General features: G+C 45.9%; 2 protein-coding genes across 5 annotated transcripts in view; one reads left to right on the forward strand and one right to left on the reverse strand.

Moving 5' to 3' along the window:
• Nucleotides 1–9,753, reverse strand: part of actr5 (actin related protein 5) — a 58,090-nt gene extending 48,337 nt beyond the window's left edge. Inside the window, exons 1-2 of the mRNA XM_069884228.1 lie at nucleotides 9,544–9,753; nucleotides 7,065–7,252 (exon numbers count right to left, since the gene is read on the reverse strand). Coding sequence (XP_069740329.1) covers nucleotides 7,065–7,250 — 186 coding nt within the window. The 5' untranslated portion in view covers nucleotides 7,251–7,252; nucleotides 9,544–9,753. The remainder of the gene's footprint in view (nucleotides 1–7,064; nucleotides 7,253–9,543) is intronic.
• A 67-nt stretch (nucleotides 9,754–9,820) lies between these two features.
• The window catches only part of slc13a3 (solute carrier family 13 member 3), a 67,757-nt gene continuing 57,449 nt past the window's right edge, over nucleotides 9,821–20,128 (forward strand). For 2 of the 4 annotated variants that reach the window (XM_069888170.1, XM_069888169.1), the window contains exons 1-3: nucleotides 9,896–10,320; nucleotides 13,550–13,815; nucleotides 16,126–16,286. In XM_069888170.1, coding sequence (XP_069744271.1) covers nucleotides 10,222–10,320; nucleotides 13,550–13,815; nucleotides 16,126–16,286 — 526 coding nt within the window. In that variant the 5' untranslated portion in view covers nucleotides 9,896–10,221. Of the gene's footprint in view, nucleotides 9,861–9,895; nucleotides 10,321–13,549; nucleotides 13,816–16,125; nucleotides 16,287–20,128 lie in introns of those variants that run through there. The other 2 variants (XM_069888171.1, XM_069888172.1) reach the window with 2 other exon arrangements.

Below are 20,128 nucleotides of genomic sequence, written 5' to 3' on the forward strand. Positions count from 1 at the left end.
AGTTTATATTTTTGTTCTTGTTTCTTTTAATAAATAATAGTAACTAGTCAGTCATCAACAGTGACCTGGTGGACTGCGGACACAATAGTAGATCAGTCATCTATCAAGGTCTGCCTTGGAGGGAGACAAACTTAATTCCAGTCAACATGTACACACTCACCACTTTAGCACACTTTTATAAGACCATAAAACAAACTCTGTGTTAATAAAAGCTTTGTGTGATTGCAAAACCTTGTGTCCAGATCCTCCAAATATGATTCACACAGGCAGTGCCGACATTTACACACCACGCACCTATTAGTGTCCACTGCTCCACTCGCTACTGACTATGAGCCATTTTGGACCCAACTTTGCTGTTTTGACCTGGCAACACAGGTCATCTGTTTTAGATAGGTCCCACATCAATCTGCTCCACTGCTGAGAGTGGGTTAGATGATAATTAATCTGAGATGATTAGGAAATGGGTTGCTCTGAATTCAGGAAGATTGTTTTTTTAATCAAAATTGTCCATTGTCCCCAAGTGACTGACATGAAATGAACGGCAAATGTGGGAAATAATCAGCAGGTCACCCAGAATTTTTGTGGAGAGAATTAGAGTTAACATTGTGGGGAAGACAATCAAGAGAAGCAAACAAAGATGACAACAAAGAAGGAACCTTTTGGCCCATCAAATCCATGTTGGCTCTGTGTGCAGTTATGGTCATGATACCATCGGAAGGTCCAAACGCTCAAACTTTCAAAGAAGTTTCCTTTCAGAAACCTATCTGGTGGCAGTTGATTGCTGGGGTTGGGAACTTTCTCTTAAATGCTTGCATTGGTTACTGAGAAGAGAACTAAGGGACATAACCTCAAGAATTAGTGCAGCAGATTGATGACAGGAATGAGGATAAACTGCTTTTACCAGAGAGTAACAAATCTGTGGAATTGTATGCATGAGGAACAAGTAGAGGCTGCCTCATTAAATAGATTTACGACACAGTTATATAGATTTTGCATCGTGGAAGAATTAAGGGTTATGGGGAAAATACAGGTCAATGGAGCTGATCTGCCGACATATCGGCATGGGAATGGGGCAGGGAATTGAAATAGGTTGTCACTGGAAGTTTCCTGCTATTGTGGCGGACAGAGCCAAGATTTCAATGAAGCAATATCTGTCTGCGTCCACTCTCTCCAATGTAGAGGAGACCACAACGGGCGGACCAGATGCAGATTCACATAAAGTATGGTGGAGGAGGAGGTGTGGGTGCAATTGCAGCACCTCCTGCCTGCTCGCGGGAGGGTGCCAAAGGAGCGACTGATGGGAAGGGAGGAGTGAATAAGCAAGCCATGGAGGAAGCAGTCCCTGAGGAAGGCGGAGAGGGGAGGAGAGGGTGGTGTGATCACATAGTAGGTGGTAGAAATGGCCTAGGATGATATATTGGATGTGAAGGCTAGTGAGATGGTAGGTGAGGACAAGAGGAATCCAGTCCTTGTTGCTCATGGGGGAAGAGCAAGTGTGCTGGCCACGATCTTGTGTAGGCCAGATGGAACAGATGGCTGACTCCTGCCCCTATTTCTTTGTTTCTTATTACCCACCCAAAAAATAATTACAGTCGATTTGGGGGAAAAAATTGACTAAACACATCATGGAGAGATGCAGTACAAAGACAGGCTATTTGGCCCATCATTTGTACCAGCCCCTTAATGCAAATAGCTGCGCATTTACAATAATCCTACATTAATCCCCATTTTTACTTCCATCAACACACTACCCCAAATTCCACCACTCACTGCCACTCATGGGAATTTTACTAGCAAATTGAAAGAAAAGTATTTTTTAAAACTTTACGTTGATGCTGACAAGAACGCTCATTGCAAGAGCATCAGATAGATACTATTTGGTTCGAAGTGACATATAGGATGGTGGCTTTTCATGTTTGATCTTTCATCAGTTTTGCTGATTCTTCTTCCATTGTTACAACATCCTTGTCATAAGGCCATAAGACACAGGAACAGAAATAGGCAATTCAGTCCATCGAGACTGCCCCACCATTTAATCATGATTGATCCTTTTTCCCTCTCAGCCCCACTGCCCCTAACATTTGATGCCCTGGCTAATCAAGAATCTATCAATCTCTGCCTTAAATACGCCGAATGACCTGGCCTCTGCAACTGCCCATGGCAACAAATTCCATAGATTTACCATCCCCTTGGTAAAGAAATTCCTCTGCTTCTCTGTTCTAAACGGATGGCCTTCAATCCCTAAGTTGTGCCCTCTTGTCCTAGATTCTCCCACCATGAAAAACAGCCTTTCTACATCTCCTCTGCCCAGGCCTTTCAACACTCAAAATGTTGTCCTTGTGCAGTCTGTAAAAGGAGCAGCTGGAGTAACAGCAGTATCCATGAGTTTCTTGTTCTTTCCATTGTGCAAGTGTGACTTTCACTCAGACTTTGAAATCGAACTGCATTCAGGATGTTCAAAGCATTGCAATGCGATTCTGATTGATGTGCATTCATTGCCGCATGGAACGATGGAGCATCATGGAGACCAGGTGGCTATGTATCTCATAGTTTTACAACATGAAAAGAAGCCCTTCTGTGCAACTTGAGCTGGCTAAGCGCAACGCTGTTACAACGCTAGCGATCAGGACCAGGGTTCAAATCCCACGCTGCCTGTAAGAATTTTGTACCTTGTCCCCGTGTCTGCGTGGGCTTTACCCGGGGGCTCCGGTTTCTTCTCATCGTTCAAAATGTATCGGGGGTTGTAGGTCAATTGGCTGTAATTGGGCAGCAGGGACTTGAGGGCCAAAAGGGCCTGTTACCATGCTGTATGTCTAAATTTTTTAAATTAAATTAAAAAAAAAACTAATTTAAAGTATTAGAATCAGAATTTATTGTCATGGGCATGTCAGGAAATTTGTTGTTTTACGGCAGCATCACAGTACAAACATTAATATAAACCACCTTACAAAATAAATTAAAATATTGCAAGAAAATAAAAGAGACAAAATAATGCAGAGTCTGTGCTTCAGGGAACTATCCATTAGCACCCATAAGACCATTCATATTTGCACTTCAAATTCCTTCGATAGGATTTGAACCTACAACCAGCTAACTCAACTAAGCCACAGGTGTGGTGCACTGTTAGTCAGAATCAGGCACACACAAAGATAAAGACTGTACAACAGGCTTTAATCCACAAAGACTTCCACAGAGCCAGGCTGGCTGTGGCTGCAGCAACTCTGAGTAAGGCCTCGGGAAGCCGGCACAGGCTTATATCCTGGAGGGTGATTGACACCCGACCGTGTGGGGCTTGATGCATTCAGGGCGACTGATTGACAGCCAGCCAGGTGTTGTCCTGTCCCCTTACACTCCTGCAGGTACAGAGGTTGCCCCCTACAGTAGGCCGATGGTGTACCATCACATTCACCCCCTTCTTTAAAACCGTCCTGGGGGGGCAGTAACAACGAATCGTACCCACTATGTACATACAATATTTACAGATTGAGACGATTCGACGACTGCCGGGGTCTCTGTGACCGTTGTAGGACTGGCTCCTGGTCACTGGTCAGAGGGGAAGTGGGAGGGGGGGTGCTGGCGGCAGGGGTGTGTGTGGCTGGTGTGGTGCCGCACAGAGGGGTGACCAGGAGGTCCGGGGTCGACATATGTGGGTCGTATTGGATGGGTGAGGGGGGGGGCGGGTTCATCTCCTAAGACTGAAGCGGGCCCCTGGTGGTCAAGGAGGCCCTGTGTACCCCATAGCTGCTGGGGATGGGGATGTATGCCCTGTCAGCGTTGTCCTGGGTTGGAGGGTGGCATAGTGTGGTGGGTGCCAGGTGCTGGTGCCAGGTCGCTGGTTGAGACTGTGTCCTCCCTGCCACTGCTGAACCTAACATAAGCGTAGTTATAGTTCACATGAAGGAGGAAGACCTGCTCTACCAGGGCTTCGGCCTTGTGTGTCCGTACATGCTTATGCACAAGCACTGGTCCCGGGGACATGAACCATGCTGGGAGTGATATTCCAGTCGCCGACCTCCTTGGGAGTGAGAACAGGCAATTGTAAGGGGTCTCATTGGTAGCCATGCACAGCAGTGACTGAATGGCATGGAGCGCCTCGGGCAGGGCGTCCTGCCAGTACTCAATGGCCCACTCTTTTGACCTGAGAGCCAGGAGGACGGCCTTCCAGACCACCCCATTCTCGTGTTCCACTTGCCTGTTGCCTCTCGGATTATAGCTTGTCGTGCGACTGGTCGCAATGCCCCTCGCCGTCAGGTACTGGCGCAGCTTGTCACTCATGAAACTAGACCCCCAGTCACTACGGATGAAGGTGGGGTAGCCAAACATGGTGAAAATCTGCCCCAAGGCCCTGATGACGGTAGCCAAAGAGATGTCCGGACAATGGATGGCGAAAGGGAAGCGTGAGTACTCGTCCACTACCGTGAGGAAGTAGACATTTCGGTTCGTGGAAGGCAGGGGCCCTTTGAGCTTCCCCCCTTGGTTGAGGGTAGCAGCGAGGGTCACCTCGGAGGCATTGCTCTCCACCTGGAAGGGGGAGTCCTCTCATCTACAGCCTGCATCGTGGCGTCCGCGGTGTCTTGCCTGATGCGGGTGAAGGCTGCCTGCACCTCAGGTGGGAGGGGAAAAGTTGTGGCTTGGGCCAGTGGCGGACCTTGTCCGAGAAGCGAGGGACCCACTGCGAGTAATAAGAGAACAGGCCAAGGCACCTGCGGAGGAGGGCCTTTAGTGTGGGGGAGAGGGGCAACTCCATTAATGGCACGTCCTTTCCAGATTGGGCCGATGACTCCATGAGCTATGATGTACCCCAGGATGGCGAGGCAGGAGGTGCTGAACACATACTTCTCCTTGTTGTAAGTGAGGTTCAGCTCCGCAGCCGTCTGGGGAATTTTTCCAGGTTAGCATCATGGTCCTGCTGGTCACAGCCGCAGAAAGTGACATTATCCAGATATGGGAACGTCGCCTTCAGCCTGTGCCTGTCTACCATGCGATCCATCTCCCGCTGGAAGATGGAGACCCCGTTCGTGACCCCAAAAGGAACCCGGCGGAACTGGTACAGGTGCCCGTCCGCCTCATAGGCCATGTAGGGCTTGTCCTTCGGGTGGATAGGGATTTGGTGATACACCGACTTCAGGTCAACCGGTAGCGGGCTATCTCATTGACCATGTCGGCGATCCTCGGCAAGGGGTAGGCATCCAGCTGGGTGTACCGATTAATGGTCTGGCTGTAATCCATGATCATCCTCTGCTTACTTCCCCCTTTGACCACCAGAACTTGGGCTCTCCAAGGGCTGTTACTGGGCTCTATAACGCTTTCTGCCAAGAGTTGCCGCATCTCTGCCTTGATGAAGTCCCTGTCTGCAGTGCAATAGCGTCTACTTCTGGAGGAGATCGGCTTGCAGCCTAGCTCAAGATGTGGAAAGAGTGCCAGTGGGGTGATGCGCAGTATGGAGAGGCCGCAGGTTGGCCGGGGCTGGTAGGTTGGCATGGTGTGCAATGTGAGTGGAGGATGGGGCCCCCCGAAGGCAAGGGTGACACTCTGCAGGTGGCACTTGAAATCCAGGCCCAGGAGGAGTGGTGAGCAGAGTTTGGGCATGACCGGGAGCCTGAATCCTGTGTAAGTCTCCCCTCCCATCGTTATATCAACCGAGCAGCGTCCGAGGATATGAACAGTCTTATCCTTGGCGGCGAGGGTGATCGAACAGGTGGTGGGGTGGACCTTTAACCTTAGGAAGTGGGCCATGCTCGAGTGAATGAAGCTCTCGGTGCTGCCACTTGTCCAACAGGCACTTTGTTACCTGCCCGTTGACTCGCACGTCCATCATCGAGCGCCTGAGATCGTGGGGATGTCCCTGGTCAGTGTGGTGGCGGCCAGGACCGTCTCAGAGTTGGAGTCATCACTATCCAGAGGGATGGGGAGCATCGATAGGGTAGCCTGGTCATCGCCCATGTTGACCACGTCAATATCGGTCATGAAGTGCAGTGTGCGGTAGCTGATGGCCTCCGGAGACATGGGGAGTGTCAAGAGGGCGGCCTGGTCATTGCCCGTGTTGACCACATTGTCGCGGGACCTCCGTATCAGGTACTGCCTGGCCCAAGATGGCAGTGGCATGTGGGGGGCTGCTGCGTGGCTGGCCTCCTTCCACAGCCGTGTCCACTGCGCCAGGGGAAATGACGTCATCACAGCCGGTGGCAGTGACATCGTTACATCAGCCGGAAGTGACGTCACCCCGTGAGCCAGAAGTGATGTCGCTGTAGTTCTCAGTGAGCGACGCTAGCGAGGGCGGGAGCTGGTGCAGATGCTTGGGGCACACACAGTGACAGTTGGTGGCGGGGCCGGATGTTGCACGGTCGAAGTCGGGGAAGGGGGAAGTTGCCGTGGGGACAATGGCGCTGCCCGGTATGCGCATGTGGGGGGGGGGGGTCCATGGGGGTGGTGGGGAGGTCATAGAGGGCTGCTGAGCTGCCGGCAGGTTTAGAGGCACACTTTTGCAAAGTGGCCTTTCTTGCCGCATCGGGAACAATACTGCTTCCTAGCTGGGCAGTTTTGGCGCGATCGTCGATCTGACCCACACTAGGACCCACAGTACTTACATGGGTGCCAGGCACCTGCCGCATTGATGTTCTCCTCCCCAGCTTGGCCTGGGGCTGCAGCTGCAGTGTGAGAGGGCCATGAGGGAGCCTGGGAGAACCTGGAATGAAGGCTTCGACGTGCAGGGCTGCTTCTTTCAGGGTTTGGACCACTTCCACAGTCCTGGTTAGGGCTGTTGTCTTCCAGAAGCTTCTGCCGGATGGCCCTCGAGCATAGCCCTCAGACTAAGGCATCCCGGATCAGCATCTCGACCTCCTCTACACCTAGCCCGGGTTCAGCCAGACATGATTGGGCCAACTCTTGCAAGTGTCCCAGGTAAGACTCAGATGTCTCCCTGAGTTGCTAGGCTCGGGTGTTGAGGATGTACCTTGCACTGACCACATTCACGGGGTGGGGGGGGGGGGTGGGGGGGCTTGTACATGTCCTCGAGAGTATCCACTTAATGCATATTGTTTATTCTGTTTACAAGCTTTGGTTACCTGGAAGGTGCGGGGACCAAGCTTTGACCGGAGTAGGACCAACCTCTTCCGACTGGAGTCCAGGATATCACCCACATGTGCCTCGATGATTGCCTCAACCGCATGCTGCCAGATCTCAAAACGTGTCTGGGCTTCCGGGTGGCGTGGGTCAACCTCGAGGCTCCCTGCGCACAAGAGTTTTTCCATAGCTGCCGTGGGGAAATTTTGTGGATTAAATTGTGGTGCATTGTTAGCCAGAATCAGACACACACAAAGATAAAGACTGTACAACAGACTTTAATCCACAAAGACTTCCACAGAGCCAGGCTGGCTGTGGCTGCAGCAACTCTGAGTAAGGCCTCGGGAAGCCGGCACAGGCTTATATCCCGGAGGGTTATTGACACCCGACCGTGTGGGTCTTGATCCATTCAGGCTGACTGACTGACAGCCAGCCAGGTGTTGTCCTGTCCCCTTACACTCCTGCAGTAAGTCGGTGGTGTACCACCACAACAGGAAAAGGTGCACTCTTCAGGAACCAATACATAAAGGTGCTGAAGAAACTCAGCAGATCATGCAACATCAACAGGAAGGAAAAGATAAACAATATTCCTTCGTCGCAACTCTTGGAAAAGCAGGCGGACGCCTGAATTCTCAAGAATGAAAAGGCTACCTCTCACTTCCTACAGATGCTGCGTGACCTGCTGAGATGCTCTAGCACTTTTCTCAGAGCCGAAATAATGTCCAGTGACACTGACCACAGCTTTAGCTCGCAAGCTTTCAGCAAAAATGTCGATAAACATTTCACTTCACTGCTGCCAGGGTGTAGCCAGGTTTTAATGTTAGGGGGAGCGCGAGCACATAAAAAAGGCATCCCTACCGCAGTGTGTGCGTGTGTGCGTGCACACACATCCTTGCATGGACACACACACACACACACACACACACACACACACACACACACACACACACACACACACACACACACACACACACACACACACACACACACACACACACACACACACACACACACACACTTACTCTCAGTGAGAATCCAAATGACACCACACAATGCATATTGTTTATTCTGTTTACAAGCTGGCTCCACGATTAGGCATTAAACAAGGAGAAAAGTTTCATCCCAATCATCAAAAGGTGCATTAAATAATACTGCAGTTTCACTGCTGACAATTCAATAACAGTTCTACCCCAATTTTCTAGCTTCAGAATTAATTGGTTGAGTTTAGAAACATTACTATTTAAAATAAAACTATTTATTCTCACTTCCGATGGAAGTGTAGCGCAACAGAGGACACTCAAGACCAGAGAGAGTACAACATGCTTATTCTTATTCAATAAGAATGGCACACATGGTCTGTGGACTGAAATGGGATTTTGACGGGGGATCCAGGGTTTATATTGGGATATGCGAGGAGCGGAGTCAGGGGAGGAGCCAGTCCTTAGAGCATCGCACCAGGAGTGAATTCCCAGTTCACTACAGGAAGGTTTCTAGATACTGAAGGGAAAAGATCAAGAAGTCCTGGTCCAAATGTAGAGATTAGCAGACATAATCCAACATTTAAAGACAGATTTTCAAGAGTGAAGTTGGGGAATACTTCCTCAGACAGAGAACAATTGGCATTAGAGACTCCCTGCCAAATGCCAGAAAAACCCAACTCCAAATACTAAATTTACAAAACACAGATAGGAATGAATATTTTTTTTTATCAATGCACTTTTATTTTAAGTGATTTAAAACAAAAGCTGGAATATCCCAGTGAAAGATCACCAATAACAGATGAAGAATAGATTTCAGTAACACAACTAATTGCAGATTGAGAATCTCCTACAAGGCAAAATTGTAAGTACTAGCTAATGAGGTGAGGAGGGAGGGGGTGGAAATAACCCAACAACATGAATGCACATCTTGGCTCTGACAGCTTCTTAAATAGAAGTTGAAAAAATAAAACAAAACAGGCTTTCCCAAGAATTCCCTTATTTGCAAATTCACTGTGGCCTGTAAGACTCCTGAAGGCCTGGCCACACTGATAGACAAAAAACAATGTTACCTTGATTCAAAACAAAATATAAGTTTGCATTTTTCACCTTAAAAATGCAAAAAGGCATTATAACTTCTTAGGAAATTTCTTGCAGCTTAGCAATAGACCACAGGGAAGGAGGCAAGCTATGAAAAGAATCTGACACTTTTCCAACACATCTGAGAAAATCTAGGTTTTAATGTTCAAAAGGGAGTTAAATCCGCCACTGTGCCATTAATAAATCAGCTTACAAACAGAATCAAATCCACCTCCCCCAAGAATGGGCTTTTATGAAATGTACTATTAATTCTGATTTTTGAAATACAAATGGAAAAAAAAAAATCCAAGGCCACATTCAGTTATTGGATATATAAAATAAAAGCTACACCCCAGTGCATGGGCGTACACAAAAGACTGTCAAAATGATCAATTACAAGTGAACTCCGTTTTTACGCACCTACCAGTTTGTTGTTGTTTTTTTTGGGGGGGGGAGGGTTGAGCAGAGCAGTTGTGTATTCCTTTCAGCCCCTTTCACACTGCTGATTCCATATGGGTTAACCAGGAATTTAGTGGGTCCATTCCCAGTAATCGTGTGGTGTGAAACATCTCAACTTTCAATTCCTGTTAAATTCAACTGGGCTCTGACACTTGGTGGGAGCCCGGCCGAGTTAACTCGCTAATCGCCTTCTGACGGTGCTGCTCTCCCATTGTCACGCCTCTCCCATTTTAAAATGCCAGGTTGCCAATTTACAGGGTATAGATAGAAAGGTTCATTGAGGTGCAGTAAGTTTACCCACTTTCTAGGAAGGTTGGCAGAGTGAAAGGGGCTCCTAGTGATTGTTGCCTGTGGTTTGAACTGGAATTCCAGCGGAGGCCGAGGGGAGGGTTCGGAGGGGGCGTCGGGAGCTCCGGGGTTGGCTCCTGCTTCTGAAGATACGCGGTTCAGACCGTGGGCACTGCCGGGCTGAAAAGGCGGGAGGAGCCCCTGCCTGTCGCTGGATGCCAAAACATAAATCATTAAAATTCACCCTGGAGATGCATTAATAGCACAATATCCTAAAGGAACAGTGCGAGTTCTTAGAAGGGTGGAGTGTTCTTTCAGTTTCAAACAACTGTCGCCTTGCAAGAAGCAGCTCAGTATGTCCCTCGAATTCACTCTGAAAGAGGCGTTGACATTGCCTGGGGAAGGGTTACACTGGGTGGAAGCAAAGTTTCCCCCGGCAAGTTCCATACAAAAGGTGAGCGCATTTTCCTGGCACCGCCTCCTCTGGCAAATGACTGTTTAAAATCCTCCGAATCGCTACTGAGGGAGACGCGGGTGATGTTCGGAGTGGGAAGGTCGGGCGTTTTGGTTAAAGTCCCTCCAGGCTTCGCGTGGTTTAATTTCGCTGCTGAATTTTAGAGGAGAGAGAAAAAACACGTTGGAGTTTGTCAAAGTCAGCGATTGGAAATATGGTGTCGATCAAAGTGCTCGCCAGGAAGGTTTGGAGCCTTCGCAAAAGCGTCGTGGTCTGTTTCACACCTCTGCTGCTCTCCCCGCTCTTATTCTTCATGCCTCCTAAGGTAGATACATCCTGCGGTGAGGCGAGATTGGTGGGGGGGGGGGGAGGGGGGGGGGTGTTGGTCCTGTCGCGTCCAGCAGTCGTCTTAAAAAAAAGTTAAGACACGAAAGTCTTCAGGCACCGTGGTTGAAGTGAGAACAGGACGCTGGAGAAACTCAGCTGGTCAGACTGTAGCAAAGATAAAGATACATAAGCAACGTTTCAGGCTTGAGCCCCTCAGCAAGGTCTGACTATTTCGGTTTCAAAGAATGAAGACAAAATATATTTTTCATTCTTTGAAACCACAACAAAAAAAGAGCGTTTATCCAAGGCTAATTCTGTCAGAATAACCCACACTTCTGAGAATGTTAAATTAGTAGTGTTCCTGTAAGTTATTGTGCATTTCTTGGGTGGATTTTAGTGATTTTATTTTAGGGAAGTAGGGTAAGTTGAATTAAAGAGTTTACCTCCGTTTTTAAAAAAATTATAATTTCAGAACTCGGTCTGGGGTATCACCAACTTGTACCTCCTGAAAAGTGCAAGTGAGGCTGTGGCTTAGATGTGACAGCTGTGGTGGCTTGAATGGGACAGCAGGTTGGAGGTTGAATTCCTATCCGAGGAACTCCAGTGCATCAATTTATGCTGCCCGTCCTTGAGTGAAGCACAAAAGTCTGCAGATGCTGGAGAAAAAACACACTGTAAATGCTGGAGGAACTCACAGCATCCATAGGAGATAAAGATGTATAACCGGAGTTTGGGGCCTGAACCCTTCTTTAAGTTTCGAGCAAGGCATCTGAATAAACGCTGAGACTAGAGAGAGAGAAAGGGGGAAGAATGGGGGGGGGGGGGGAAGAAATCCAGACCAAAAGCTGTTAATTAGATATGATATGAGGAAAAGTGAGAATTGATTTGGCTCTGTAAAAGGGGAGAGAGAGGGAAAAGAGATAGAACTGGGGGAAAGATGATTGGGGGGGGGGGGGGGGGGTAGTAATGGAGACCAGAGAAGTCTATGTTAATACCATCCAGTTTGAGGGTGTCCAGACAGAAGATGGGGTGTTGTTTCTCCAATTTCTGTGCGGTTTTGATCTGGCAGTGCATGAGTGCATGGCCAGATACATCAGCAAGTGAATGGGACAGGGAATTGAAATGGGTGGACTGAGCTGAGGTGCTCAACAAAGCAATCTCCCAAGTCTGTACCCAATTAGAAGAGACTACAATGGGAATAGATGACCTCTCCAGCTCTCCAGATTAACAAGTGAAATAAATGTTGCTTCACTTGGAATATATATATGTGTATGTATGAGAGGTTTAACCAATGTCCTCTCAGATAGATGTTGAAAATGCATGAGTGGAATAGTTGGATATTTAGGGCTTAATGTTACAACTCTTCCAGATGTAGTTCTGGTTGCACAGTAGGAAGAAGGATGTCATTAAGCTGGGTTGGGTGCCAGAAAGAATTACATTTTGCTTCTGTTTAACTTTGAGATGAACAGGATGATAAGCAAAAATCCTGATAAAGGGTTTTGGCCCAACATATATTTTTTCCTCCTACTGATGCTGCTCAGACCCTCCGTGTGTATCCATCAGATTGCTTGTTGCTCCATGTGGCAGTATCTGCAATCTCTTATTCTTCTTAAGCAAGCGTTCAAGCCCTAGCCCACGATAGAAGATTGACTGTATTGGAAAAATCATGTCACTTCGTAGTTTTCTTTGATCCATCCATAGGAGGCTTTAGATTGGAATGACTCTTGGGACCTCACTCCAATGGCACTCCTTCCTATCATATCTTTTCACCAGCACTGAGAGAACCCAACTCATTGTTCACTTCCATCCAAATTGGAGTGACTGCCTTTTGATATTATGATCACACCTTCCCTCTGTCTTGGCTTGGGCTGCCTAACCTTTGTTGTGAAACTTCATAAGAACTCGGACCCCTTCCCATCATTTCTGATCTATCCCCCTAAACAGCTACGGGCACCTCCGCCCCCCCCCCCCCGCCAGAACTAACCTTTATTTCAAGACACAATTTCTATTACTTTTCAACACTCCATTGACGTTGACACATACTCTCCAAGACTTTCACATTCACACCTGCTTTCTCTTGCGTCTGTTGCCCTGCCTCCGACAGGAGTGGTCAGTTGAAACTCACTATCTGACTTTCTTGTAACTGGGTTGTGAGTGGATTGATTCTCACATGGTTTTCCTTCTCTCTCTGGTTCCCCGTTGTCAGCAAGGAGATTGTTGCTTTTAGGCCATTGATCTAAATCATATATTAAGGAGTAATTATAATGAATTTATTGTCATACACAGAAGAACAATGTACATATGCAATGATATTCTTGCTGCAGCCAAACAGGTATTTTGTTTTTAAAAAAATTCATATTAAATTACTGTACATTAAATTACTGCACAAAAGAGAAAATAGATATATAAAAGAGATGGATAATAAATATTTTAAATAAATAAGAATAATAAATGCATGGTGAGTTTTAAGACCATCCACATTTACCTTCTTGGAGACAGGGATGATCTGAATTCTGATGATGCCCAGTCACTTCATCAATAGCAAACTTTCCAAAAGAACTCTAAAACTCAAAAAACTGTTGTTAACAAGATAGTCATGGTCTTTCCACCCCCGCCCCACCCACCACTGTAGGGGAGTCTAAAACTAGAAGGTGTAGGTTTAAGGTGAGAGGGGACAGATTTAAAGGGGATCTGAGGAGCATGTTTTTCCGACTAGAGGGAGTGCGTATGTGGAACAAGCTGCCAGACAAAGTTGTAGATGCGAGTACATTACAACATTTGGACAGGCACATGGGCGAGAAAGGGGATTCAAGTAAAAAAAAATCATCTTGCTCGGCATGGATAGGTTGGGTTGAAGAACCTGTTTCTCTGCCATATTACTATGAATCTCTACCTTTTCTAGGAGGGAAAATGTCTCTATGTGATTCTCCTGATGGCTGTGTATTGGTGCACAGAGGCTTTACCAATCGCTGTGACATCCCTGCTTCCCATCAGCCTCTTTCCTCTCCTTGGTGTCTTGCCATCTAGTAAAGTCTGCCCTCAGTACTTTCTTGATACAAACGTTCTGTTTATGAGTGGGCTGATCTTGGTCTTGGCTGTTGAAGAGTGGAACTTACACCGGCGAATAGCCATATTTGTTCTCTTGCTTGTGGGAACCTCTCCAGCAAGGTAAGGAATGACAACACAAATCAATTTTTATTCATTCATTGTACTTGGAGGAAATTAGTTTCAGGGGAAGATTAAATAGGTGAGGACATCATTCCCTGGAGCCTAGAGGAATTAGGAAAGATTTGAGAGGTGAAGACAAAATTATGAGAGGCATAGATGGAGCAAATTCAAGCAGGTTTTTTCCACAGTTAGGTGAGCCAAGAACTAGGGTGAAAGGGGAGATGTTTAAAGCAAACATTAAGAGGAACTTCTTCACTCAAGAGAGTGGTGAGAGTGTGGAGCAAGCTCCCAGATGAAGTGATGAGTGCAGGCTCAATTATAACGTTTAATAAAAATTTGAAAGCTACATGGATGTGAGGGGTATGGAGGGCTATGGTGCAGTCATTGTAACGAGGCAGAATAATATCTCGGCACAGACTATATGGGCTGAAGACCCTGTCGTATTCCATGATTCTATGGAGAAGACACAACTTATTGGTCACATTTAAGAGTTTTTTCTTTTTATAATCTAGAATAGTGTTACAACAATACATTTTTGGAATAAGCACAATTTTCCCTTAATAATACTACACTTCCAAAGACATATTTTTCTAGTCAGCCCTAGAAAAAAAAGCAAACGTACAACTTTACAGGAAAATATAGCACAGTTCAACTCCTGATTTAATTTCACATGGGCTCCTGAAATTAGAAGCTACTGGGTGACAATAGACAATAGGAGCTGGAGTAGGCCCTTCAGCCCGTCGAGCCAGCACCGCCATTTTACATATCATGGCTGATCACTACCATCAGTACCCCTTTCCAGCCTTATCCCCATAACCCTTAACTCCTTTTAAATGTAAACGTGCAGTTAAGTTAGGGTGGCACGGTTAGCGTAGCGGTTAGTGCAAAGTTATTATAGCGCCAGCAACCTGGGTTCGAATCTGGCGCAGAAAAAAAGGTTTGATTAAAAAGTTTGCTTTAAGATTTTGGTACTCATGCGCGCGGGCAAAATTCCGACTTGCTTCCATTCTGAGATAAGATAGATCTTTTAGTCCCAATTACGGTCGTAGGTCAGGGGACAACCGGTATATGGTCAACTCGACAAAGTAGCATTTCTCCAGACTATGATGCACATAAATAATCAAAAGAAATACATATAAATATTTGGGCCAATTTTCACAATTACGGGATACTGTTCATCAGTCTCGAAGTCTGTGGGAAGAAGCTATTCCCCAGCCTGTCAGTCCTAATTTTGATGCTTCTGCACAATAGTAATTGATTGAAGAAACTGTGTGCTGGATGGATGGGGTCTTCTATGATTCTTTGAGCTCTATTTAAAGAGCACTCCCAGGCAATGTCATCTACAGAGGAAAAGCAGATCCCTTCACCATCTTTATAGAAATTGTCTTCACATATTTTTAATAATCCTTACTCTGGATAGTTGATTTGCAATCAAAACACAGAAATGTTGGAGGAACTAAGCCAAACTCATAGTGTTCAAAAGAGGTAAAGATCTATTACCGATGTTTTGGGCCTGAGCTCTTCTTCAAGGTATGCGTGAATAAACAGGTGAATTAATTAAAGGATGGGGAAAAATCTTCTCCTTCTCCAAAACCTCTTTCCCCCTCAGAGGTTGCATGTATTACATTCATCCTTTTTCATCACTGATTTTTCTCTTCCTTCCACAATAGAAAATTAGGAATATCGTCTGTCGGTCAGGCACTATTTGTAGAGAGGGTTAAAAGATAGTGATTCTTCATCTGTTTTCTCTCTTCCCTAATTAACAAGGATAATAATCAAACTCTTCAACAGATCTCTCATTCGTAAATGATGATTGCCCTGCACTGCTCTCCCTGAAAAGTTTCTCTGTAATACTTTACATTGTTCATTTTGCACTGTTTGTGCTTAATTATCTGTTGACTTGTTTGGATAGCACGCAACGGTTTTTTAAACTTGAATTTAAATGTAGTCGAACAGCATGGTAACAAACCCTTCTGGTCCATGAGCTGATGTTGTCTAACTACCCCAATTAACCAACAACCCCTTGCACATTTTTGAAGGGTGTGGGAAACTGGAGCACCTGGAGGAAACCCACATTGACATGGGAAGAATGTTCAAACTCCTTACAGACAGTGCTGAATTCAAACCCAGGCCATTATCTCTATAATGGCTTTGCGCTCACTGTGCTGCGCTATACGCTAACTATGCTTCCCTATCTGTCTCTCGGTACATGCAACATAAACCAATTCAAATCAATTGAGAATGATTGCTTAAATTAAGATACTTATTTGATAGCAAAGATTCAGTGCTGTTGTGTTGTTTTTTTTGTAGGCTTATTCTGGGAATGATGTTAACCACTTGTACACTGTCAATGTGGCTTAGTAACACTGCCACTACTGCCTTGATGATGCCTATAGCCAAATCAGTGCTCCAAAACTTATTTGAGAACATGGAAATGTTTAAAGACTGTGAAGAAGGCTCAGATCTTAAAGGTATCCTCAACAAACTTCAAAGCTTATTAGGTTACCACATTGAAACTTACAACCTGACTTCAGAGGAGTTGTATCCAGGATGTGACAGTGCCAGAGAGGGTACGGGGAAGAGTCACCAAGACATTGCTGAGGATGGAGATTTCACTTACGCAGTGAAAGCGGAGAGGGCTTGATATGATTTCCGTAGAATAGAGGAGGTTAAGAGGGGGCATGACTGAGAATATGAAATGAAGAGGACTACAGATTGCAGTTGCAATTAAAAGGACATCGATTTAAAGTAGGGTTTAAGAGAAATTGTGGGGATCTGAGGATGGTCTTTTTCATTCAGACAGTGATGAATACCTGAGGGAGTGGTGGAAGGAGAACAGTGGGGTATGGAGAACCATTTAAATTGACTAGGTATAAGTGTTGGAAGATGGAATAAATGTCACATGGGCCCAGAAGGCAGTGTGGATGTGGTGGGCTGAATGGCCTGTTTCTAATGCTATGTATCTCCATTACACTTTGGATGCAGAAATTGCATTGTTCTCCTTTTTAATTATATATTTTTATCAAATGGAATGAGGGAGGACAAGGAAAATCAGAGAGGAAGAATATTCTGAATTAGTTGATTATTTTTGATCAATTGTTGTCATATTTTTAGCTATAAAGCAGACCTGATATTTATGTGTGAGGTTTCTTGTTTTTCTCCCATTACAATGATGGAAAACCACCTTTGCTCATAAATAGGGTTTCAACTAAACCATTAGGTATCAAAATAAAAAAGGCTCCAAAGAAATGAATGGTAGTCTTCAAGATTCTTTTATTGTCATGTAATAAAACAGATCTAATGGTACACAAAATTGACTTTAGTGTGCTGTAATGCTGTCAACAATTTGCCATCAGCAGAAATAGCCCGGCATCATTTACAGCCAGAGAAGGAGAAGCAAAAGAGAGTCCCTTCCGAGACACTGAGTGTCCGTGGATTTGCCTCCTGAGCTCCTGCAGCCTCTGCAGCCGCACAGACTTCACTTAAAACTATTGGCAACCCAAACTCCAAATCCAAATCTCTGACACAATCAGGAAGCGTTCAGCACCCGAAGCCCCTCAGGAGCCGTTCCTGCCCTCAGCATCCTCTTGCATCCTGATTCCGGTACCTGGAACACTCAGTCTCAAGCCAGTCTCCAGTAGTCTGCAGCTTGGTGAGAGTCCTTTGACCATAAGTTGGCTGCAGCCTGCATGGATTCCTCACCTCGTTAACAATAGCCCGCTGCCTATGTTCTTCAGTCGTAGATGCCCTCACTGGTCCACTGCCGTGGTCACTGTCCCATGGGGTCATCCCCTCTGCTTCTCCTTCTCATACGGGGCATTTTCTCCCTATTTTCTGGTGCCCTGGGCTAGTCCTGTGCTTCTTTAAAGACTGCAACTGTTTGAAGCCGTTGCCAGCCCTGGCGTTGCCATCTTGGGTCCAGACCTCGCGGCTGCAGGATTTTAAAATAGTCCATGGTTGGCTCCTTTAACTGGCCATTTACAGCCTATACAAAGTTGGATTGGGCAGTAGAACCCTGCAGCGGAGTGCTGTGACTTTGCTCCTTGCTCTCCCTGGGTCCTCATCAGCGACAGTAACTCTGGCAGCGCCTCAAATTTTTTTTCTGTCCAAATACACAAAAGTTTCAGAGTTAAGTGAGTCACTGAATGGGCACAAGATCTACAGATGCTGTCTGTGCATCCACTTAGGTAATTTCAGAGAGGAAGTTGCTTGGCTTTTTTATTTTGGATATGCTCATTGCTTGATACTTGCCTGCCACTCTGGCCTTACCATTGGCTGGAAATAGGCTGCTTCACTGCAGGGTGGAGTGAATACAGGAGAGCACCAAGCAAATGCCACATACCTGTTAGAGGGAAGGGCTTTGATGAAGATTATAAATGGAGTGATTATAGCAACTTCATTTCTGCCATTCAGATCTCCTGACACCAGAAGGTTGACATCTGTGGTTTGGTCAGGCACTATGGTCCAATTAATAACTACAACATTATGAGGATGAATTTGGTGATCATTGTTTTGGTCAGGATTGGACCTTTTGACTATACCTACAATTTCAAACTCTTGAACTTGCCTGAAGACTGCACAATTTCCAAACTCTGCTGAAGGGAAAATCTAGCCTATTGACTTCATGGTTAACCAATCAACGTCAGATTTGTAATTAAATTGACATATTATCCAACAACAATAGGCCCTTCAGCCAAATGAGTCCACACCAGCCATCAAGTGCCCTTTTACATTAATCCTACATTAAACTTGCGTTCTCGTCAATTCCCCCCAGATTCTACCACTTGCCAACACTCTAGGGAGAAGGTAACTCGGGCAATTAACTAACCAACCAGCACAATTTTAGGACGTGGGAGAAATCTCATGTGGTCATTGGTAGAACCTGAAAGCTCCATACAGACAGCACCTGGTCTCTGGTGGTGTAAGGCAATGGCTTGACTAACTTAAAGAATAAGCAGTAAATGAGAAGGGTCAACACTTAGCCGCATTTACTCAATGAATAACTCAGCTCACTATGTAACTGTAGTGTTCCATAAGATTAGCCATATGTAGGACATTAAGTCCATTGTGCACTTTGTTCTTCGAGTATTCAAATGCTTCCTGTTGGATAGTCTGACAATATTTCAGTTCAGTTCATTAATTTTTCCTGGACTCCTTCCATTACCTTTTGCAGGGCTTTCAACTCAGGGGTACTGATGTCCTCATCAGACTGTGATGCAGCCAGTCAGCACGCTTTTCACCACACATCTGTAGAAATTTACCAGGGTTTCCAATGCCATGCCAAACCTCGGCAAACTCCTGAGGAAGTAGAGGCGCTGACAATGCCATTGGTGTGTTGGGTCCAGAAAAGACCCTCCAAGATTATGACTCCCAAGAACTTAAATTTGAACACCCTTTCCCCAATGATCACCTCAGGTTTTCCATTCTTGAAGTCGACAATCAGCTCCTTGGTTTTGATGACATTGAGTGCAAAGTTGTTACTGGCGCTCCATTCAGCCAGGTTTCCAATCTCCTTCCTGTCCGCTGATTCATCGACCCTTTTTGTACAACCCACTGCCGTGGTATCATCAGCATGTTTGTAGATGGTGTTGTTGTCGTCCCGAGCAACACAGTCAAAGGTGTATAGCAAGTAGAGCAGGAGGCTAAGAGCCCAGCCCTGTGGCGCTCTGGTTACTGATAGAGATTGTGGAAGAGATGTTATTACCATTCCTCATTAATTGTGGTCTGGAGGTGAGGAAATTCAAGATCCAATTGAACGGGTCTTGGTCCCGGGTCTTGGAGTTTGTTGATTAATTTTGAGGAGATGATGATGTTAAACGCTGAACTGCAGTCGATAAAGAGCATTTGATGTATGCGTCGATGTAGGACATTAATTAAGGCCATTGTGCAGTTTGTTCTTGTAGTATCCACGTGTTACCTGTAAGATCGTTTGATGATTTAATTCCAAAGTTAAAATTGTCAAACCACGTGATATTTATACTGAGAAGCTGGAGGGACTCAGTTGTTGAGTGGGCATCTGTGGTCGAAATGCTGCCTCTCGATAAAGGATCCCAACTCAAAACATTGGCCTGCCCATTTGTCTGCTTAGATGCTGCCTGACTATTGAGGCCCTCCAAGCTTCTCATTCTTTACTCAAGATTCCAGTGTCAACAATTCAATTTTGGGCTTCTTACTTAAGAAAGGATGTGCTGGCATTTGAAAGGGTTCAGAGAAGAATCACAAGAATGAAGGGGTTACAATTTGTGGAACATTTGATGACACTTGGACTGTACTCCTTGGAGTTTAGAAAAATGAGAGGGAACCTCATAGAAGC

The sequence above is a fragment of the Narcine bancroftii genome, chromosome 6 (assembly GCF_036971445.1).
Source record: "Narcine bancroftii isolate sNarBan1 chromosome 6, sNarBan1.hap1, whole genome shotgun sequence".
NCBI classification, from domain to species: domain Eukaryota; kingdom Metazoa; phylum Chordata; class Chondrichthyes; order Torpediniformes; family Narcinidae; genus Narcine; species Narcine bancroftii.